General features: G+C 40.3%; 1 protein-coding gene across 5 annotated transcripts in view; it reads left to right on the top strand.

Moving 5' to 3' along the window:
- PDLIM5 (PDZ and LIM domain 5) overlaps nucleotides 1-7254 on the top strand; it is a 220685-nt gene that overhangs the window by 126747 nt on the left and 86684 nt on the right. For 2 of the 5 annotated variants that reach the window (XM_028491640.2, XM_028491641.2), the window contains exon 10: nucleotides 228-1382. The exons of the other annotated variants lie outside the window; for them this stretch is intronic. In XM_028491640.2, the coding sequence (XP_028347441.1) occupies nucleotides 228-321 (94 nt within the window). In that variant the 3' untranslated portion in view covers nucleotides 322-1382. Of the gene's footprint in view, nucleotides 1-227; nucleotides 1383-7254 lie in introns of those variants that run through there. 5 annotated transcript variants of the gene reach the window in all.

Genomic DNA, 7254 nt, shown 5'->3' on the forward strand with positions numbered 1-7254 from the left:
GGAATAAAAATGGACGTTTCCAAGAGGGCTCTATAGATTAATTTCTGTACTTCAAAACATGCTCTACCCTTGAAATCGTCGCTGTTAAACAAAACAGCTCTGTGAAATTAAGCTTTTGGAAGGCACGTTTTCTGCATGGTGATCTAAGTGTAGAAACCTTTTCTTTCTCTTTCTTGTGACTCTTCTATCACTCTCTTTTCTTCTTTCTTTTCTTTTTATTTCCGCAGGGAAAAGACACCCCTTCACGTCTTTAGTCCCAAATACACAAAATTACGTGACTGGCACCACGAAGTTTCAGCACGCGCTCTTAACGTACAGTGATTTATGAACCTTGCCCCAAGAGCAGCCAGCACATGCCTTTTCGTTCCCTTTTTCTTTTCCTCCAACTTCATAGCAAAATCCGTATTAAATTTGCCTTATGAAAGACAAAATAGAATCTTTTCTATACTTCTCTAACCATTTCCTGCCGTTGTGAAAACGAGGAGGATGAACACGTTTTGTGCTAGTTGGTAGGTCACAAATGTTAAACCGAGAGAGCGAAGTAAGGAGCCAGATTGATTCAGTGGATTTACATCTGTTTTTATTGTTGTTATAGGAGTAACCTTGGAAAAGGAATTCTTTTCGTAAGTGGAATCTGGTTGGTTGGTTGAAGCAGAGGTGGATGAGCAAATAATGTCCTTGTCTAATTTGGGAAATACTTCCTTTATGTTACTGCATTTCTCAAGGTTACTTTACTGTAAAGCTCATTATTACGTAATGTTCAAAGTGGGCTATAAACGCTTCTAAGTAAGCAAATATGAGGAGGCAAGATAAAAGAGAAATGACTTTGTTAGAAGAGAGTTCATTACAGATTTGGGTATTTTTGTAAAGCGGAAACTATTGAGGATGACTGTCTGAAGAGCAGGAGGGCCCAGATTTGGCTCCCAAAAAAGGAAAGAAGAGAATTCTGCCCCTGTTTGCAATGGGGAAATAATAGTGTTCGTTTGGTTTCGTTAGTTTTTAAAATCCTATTTTCTACCAAAGGAATTATTTCTAAGCTGGTGGATGTGTTTAGGATATAGACAACTTCTAGGTATTAGGTAGTAAGTTGTAGAAGAGCTAGCTTTGCTTTATTTCTAAATCAGGGGAAATGAAGATAAAATAAATTGCAATATGAATGATTCTTTATGCAACATCAGAGAAATATTTTACTTAGTGATATAAACTATTATGCATTGTTGCTGTTCCAAGGAAGCTCTGTTTTGGGCTTTATATGCAAGCTAAATATCTGACCAGAAATGCTTTCTGTCTTGTAATATAATGTATTATATATTAGATTAAATTCAATAATAAATGCATTTTGAAGTTTGGAAAAGTATTGTAATAAAGTTGCCTTTAACTTAGCTTTGTAGTTGTTTTCTGTTTCCTTGAAGCTAGTAACAAGCCTTCCAAGACATACATTATCACTTGGGTGAAATAAATAATTCTCCTGACATTTAATTTGGACAACGTTTTTAATTTTGTGAGGTTGCTAAAATGTGAGTGTGAAATATGACAAAGATCCATATTTTTTTTCCTGCATTGTTTCATTATTTTACATAACATCTTATGTGAGTAGCAGGTAAGATCAGTTAGACTGGGGCACAACATAGAATGAGGCTTTGTGTGAAAATTATTACTGAAGCATCTTTGCTTGCATTCAAGGTTCCGTTTTTATTTTTCCAAGTTTTCTTGATTGTACTGTCACTGTAGAGTAGGAAAACTGCCTGATAATTTTGAGAAACTAACATTAATTTCAGTTAGTGATTACTATTTAAAATTTGGCATGCCAAATGCATTTTTTAAAATAATTCTAGGATTTATCTATGTTCATTTTTACTTTATAATATATTACGATGTCTTTCTTTTAATTTTATCAGTGCTTTTTCAGATGCTCCTTATGATTTTATGTTTCTGACATCAATCCCAGTTAGCCCTGTGTCTCTGGCCTCTGTAAGAAAATCTGTTTACTTACACCAGCTTTTCCTATACCCTTTAATTCTTCATTGATCTCAAAAGATGATGCTTAAAAGAAGAATCAAATCCTCATGAAAATAAATGGTCTGGGTAGAGTAAACATGGTATTTTACACCAAGGACCAAATTTCTAGAATAACTTCAGAGTTGAGAGAAAGAAAGAGCGTTTTAGGTAAATAAAAGAATTTTTCCTTAATAAAGACGAGAACGTATGTATGCGTGTACGTAGAGCTTTATAACTTGAAATAGGTGCGGTTGAAAATAGGAGTTGAATACCTTGCCTATTTAAAGATAAAATACTTGATGTCTTACTGAAAGCATAGCTTTAGATAAATGGAATGATCCACATTTGAGCATGAGGGTAAATGTTCAGCCAGGATCGCAAAGGACATTCCATTTGACCCTGTCAGAGGATGAATTCCTGTGCTCGGTTAACCTCCTGGGACATCTTATAGTCCAAGCTTAAAAGCTAGCCAAAAATTATAAAAACTTCTTGCGAAAATATTGTTGTAAGTCTAGTGACCTAATTTATAGCTTGTTTTTGTTTGTCTCTCTTATACAGACTTTCTTTATCACAGGCTTGTTTTTCATGTAAAATTAGAAAGTTACTCTTCAGAACTTTCAACAGTTTTTTTCGTATACTATTTTACCAGCCAGAAGATAGAATGTCTCCCACACAGTCAGTCTTTTTGCTGCTTGAAAAACAGTTATCTGTGGAAACAGAAACCTACTCCTTTTGTACATCATCATGCCCTTTAGGAAGACTCAGGTAAAAAACGTCCTAGAGAGCTTGTTTAATAAAAACTGTGATGTTAAGAAAGAGAGTAGCAGTCGCTTCTTTTATTCATTTTTTTTTTCTGAAATATAGGATGAATCAATTTCCCAAGACAAATAATTTTGCAGTTGTTGTGTTGCTGATGTGTGTTTAAAATCGTATAAATTGTAAATATTCCTTTGTTGCCTGCATTCATTCTTTCACATGAATAATTACCGAATGCTTAAATTCCAGGGACTGATGCGTGCTAGGGATTCAGAAGAATAGCATATCAATATATAAACAAGATAATGTAAGATAATTGTGTTGTCAAGATAATAAAATAAGTTAATATAAAGGAAGTTTGGCTTAGGTAGGGTGGGATTACTTAGATTGTGTGGATTTCTGAGGAGATGACCTTAATGCCATCACCTGAGGGAGGAAAAGGGGTCAACCGTGTGATGGCTTGGGGTGAGCGCTCAAGGCGGAGGACACAAATGTGCGAACCCCGGAGTGGAAAGGAGCGTGGCGCGTTCACAGAGCCAAAAGGACAGTGTGGCCAAGATGTGCCATGTGAAGGGAAGCATGGTCCAAAAACATAACGCTTAACGCATACAGGCAAGTAATATACGTTCCCAGGACTGTCCACGGCATTCTAAATGGGAAGTTGTCTAATTACCATGTCTAACCACCTTCAAGTAAAATTAGAAAGTGAAGAATTGGGGAGGTTATCAACTGGCTAAATAAAGTATACCCACCTAGTTAGTGCCAGCCCTGGGCATACTGCTCAATTTAATGCTTTTCCCATTGAGACCCACTGAAGTCCTAGAAATGTAGTAGATGTTGGTAACATATTTGTAGGGAACAGACTGCCCCTTAAACACACATGAAGTCACTCAAAAACAAAACTTCCACGTGTAGAAATGCGACATACAATGCTCTCTTCATTAATTTTGCGATGAATTTGACAATTTAGTCTTCTCTATAAAAGCCTGTCTTGGTTTTCACATGTCACCTCGGCTCCAGCCACCCACCCCCTCCTCCAAGTCCGCAGTCTGCCCACATGCAGTGAACTGCGGGTCGGGGAGGGCGGGGAGGAAGCCTGGCCGCTGTCAGGCTGGCTGGCTGGGGAGGACCGTGCTGGCTCTGTTAGGTCCTGGTTTGGACCTCGGTTGCATCCATTCTCTTCAGCGTGGGCCTTGTCTTCACCTTCTCATCATTCTCTCTGTCTGGGACACTTCTCATCCCTTCTCCTACATTTTGAAACCAGGTCACAGACACCATTTAGGCAGATCATTAAAGTGAAAGATCAGTTTAGGGTAGCCTGAAAAGTGTATGGAAGTCAAAAGAAAGACACTTTTCTTTCCCTCAAGTAAAGGATGTTTGTCGATTCTATCAGAAGCACCCTGGGAGTAATGAGTAGGTAAAGGTATTTCTATTATAAATAACTGTTGTTTCCTACCTTGGTGTTTGTAGGGTTTTGTTCTTTATCCTTGCAATAGAGCAAGTTTACTGGCAAAAAAAACGAGAGAAAAAAGAAAGAAATCAAATATCATCAGGGCTCTATGAATGAATGAAGAAGCTTCAAGACAGAAAATTAAGATTAACTGAACAAACGTGATAAGATCTTGTGACCGGTGAGCGGCAGGATAAGTTTTGTACACAGTAATTTTCCACATGCCATTTTTAGGATCACGTGTTAGTCATTTAATGGGTCATGTAATACGTTTTATTTGAGCACCTCTGCCATTTCCTTCACATCTTTAAAAGGTTGCCTCTAGTTCTTCTCTCCCGGGGGAGACACTGCTGCTGAGCGACCTTTGGAAATGTGTAAAAGGGGGGACATTACAGATCTTACAGGGCGAGGAGGGCGCTGCTGGGGCACCAGGGGGACCAACCCTCTTGCAGTGCTCTGAGTAATCTCACGGGGTCAAGCGTCTTCTGCCCGAACGGCCAGCGCCGTGCCCCGGAGAATGCGGGCCGAGCGCAGATGCTCCCTCGCCCCAGCTCCTCTGCTGCCTCCTGGGCCCATTGCCTGCACATCCTTTCCCGCAGCACCCCACCCCCTACCCCACCCCAGCCCCTCACACACCCCCACCCCCAACCCGCCCCAGCCCAGCCCCCAGCCCCAGCCCCACCCCCACGGCGGAAAGAGCCTCACTTCTGAAGTAGCAGTTGTGCCGTTTTTACCACTCTCTGGCACCTCCATTTCTAATTTGTACTGTGGATACTTGTCTGCATGTCCTAAATCTCCCAACTAGAGTACAATCTCCTTGAATACCAGGGTCTCAGTGTAATATAAATTGGGAGGAAAAGGCATTCTAACAGGCATGCTATTTCTTTCTAGACGTTTATACACAAATATATATATGTAAATATACCATAAAAATATATTTACCTATGTAAATACAGTTGCCCCCTGAACACAGTGGGGGTTAGGGGCGCCAATCCCCTGTACAGTCAAAAATCCACATGTAGGGTTTCCCTGGTGGCGCAGTGTCCCCTGCCGATGCAGGGGACACGGGTTCGTGCCCCGGTCCGGGAAGATCCCACATGCCGCGGAGCGGCTGGGCCCGTGAGCCATGGCCGCTGAGCCTGCGCGTCCAGAGCCTGTGCTCCGCAACGGGAGAGGCCACAACAGTGAGAGGCCCGCGTACCACAAAAAAAAAAAAAAAAATCCACACGTAACTTTACAGTCGGCCCCCCCCCTCTGTGGTTCCACACACATGGATTCAACCAAGCATGGATCGTGTAATACTGTAGTACGCATTTAGTGAAAAAAATCCACGTGTAAGTGCACCAGTGCAGTTCAAACCTGTGTTCTTCAAGGGTCAGCTGTATATAAATATACAAATTCACTTTGAAGGTAGGTGTTAGGAGTGTAAGCTTCATGTCTAGTGAACTACTTCTTAAATTACAAACATTCTATATTAGTCAGCTGAGGCTGCCATAACAAGATACCCAAACTTGATGGCTTAAACAACAGAAATTTATTTTCTCCCAGCCCTAGAAACTAGACATCTAAGACCGAGGTGCTCGCAGGGGTAGGTTTCTGGTGAGGCCTGTCCGGCTTGCAGATGGCCATGTTCTCGCTGTGTCCTCACATGGCCTTTCCTCCAAGAGCTCTGGTGTCTGTCTGTTCCCCTCCTTCAAGGACACCAGTCATTTTGGATTAGGGCCTCAACCGTTATGACCTCATTTAACCTTAATTACCTCTTTATAGGCCCTGTCTCAAAAATACCGTTGCATTAAGGGTTAGGGCTTCAACATGTATCTGGGGGAGGGACACAATTCAGTCCATAATACACACCAGCTACCTTTCTGTATTAATATTCATTTTGGCAGATGAGCATTTAAGAAAAAGTTTTTCTGCAGTAGAGTCACTGACTTAGACCCAGTTGAAAGTAGCATTGTTACCTCTGTTGTGGTGCGTCCTTTTCTAATTTAGTGACGGGTATTTGTCTCCATGTCCTGTATCCTTAACTAGAGTATAAGCTCTTTTAACCCAAGTTGTTGTATTCTTCACCACCCCCCACCCCCATATTTGGTTCTAATTAGCACTTACTAATGGTACCAATTGGATATAATTGCATATTTCTCTAATTCCCTAATTGTTAAATTTTAGGGAGATTGTTTACGATATGGTCTATGTAACTTTAAATCGAATAAAAATTCAACATAAGGTCAAAATTTCATAAAAATATCAAGGCATTAATATCTATAGTGAAGGTAAAGTAGAATCATACCTAAGCTGCTTGAAAGGAGAACTGTGCTCTGGACAATCTAACTGGCAAAAGTTGATGCTTTTCCCTTGGTATTATCTGTTGAATAGTTGTGCAAGATATATATATTTTTTTAATTAAATGAACGTTTGTTCCTTAATCCATCTTCCTTTGTGTTTTTGGTCTGTTTTAACATGAATAGCTCAGTGACTCCTGTGAGGTGACAATACCTGACTAATTTTACAAACAGGCAAATGAAATGCTTAGTGCTTTGATTGGAACAACCAACAGAAATTGTTATCATTACTAAGGAAACATTTAAAGTTAAGAGTCTAATCTAAAACATTGATTAAAAAGAAACAGCTGTTCCTGCAGCTTGTAGACCCTCAGGCTTAGAGTCATTTGGAGTTGGCTGGACTCTGGAAAACTCTGAAAGTTACAGCTGCTGACCCATCCAAAAGAACATAGAACCCCTGACCTGATTGGATGGATTTTCCTACCAGCATGGATGAGACCCATTCTACAATCTTCTTAACTGGTGAGTCATCCACCAGAGGGCAGAGAGCAGAAGCAAGAAGAACTACAATCCTGCAGCCTGTGGAAAAAAAAACCACATTCACAGAAAGATAGACAAGATGAAGAGGCAGAGGGCTATGTACCAGATGAAGGAACAAGATAAAACCCCAGAAAAACAACTAAATGAAATGGAGATAGGCAACCTTCCAGAAAAAGAATTCAGAATAATGATAGTGAAGATGATCCAGGACCTAGGAAAAAGAATGGA

The sequence above is a fragment of the Physeter macrocephalus genome, chromosome 7 (genome assembly GCF_002837175.3).
Source record: "Physeter macrocephalus isolate SW-GA chromosome 7, ASM283717v5, whole genome shotgun sequence".
Lineage (NCBI taxonomy): Eukaryota > Metazoa > Chordata > Mammalia > Artiodactyla > Physeteridae > Physeter > Physeter macrocephalus.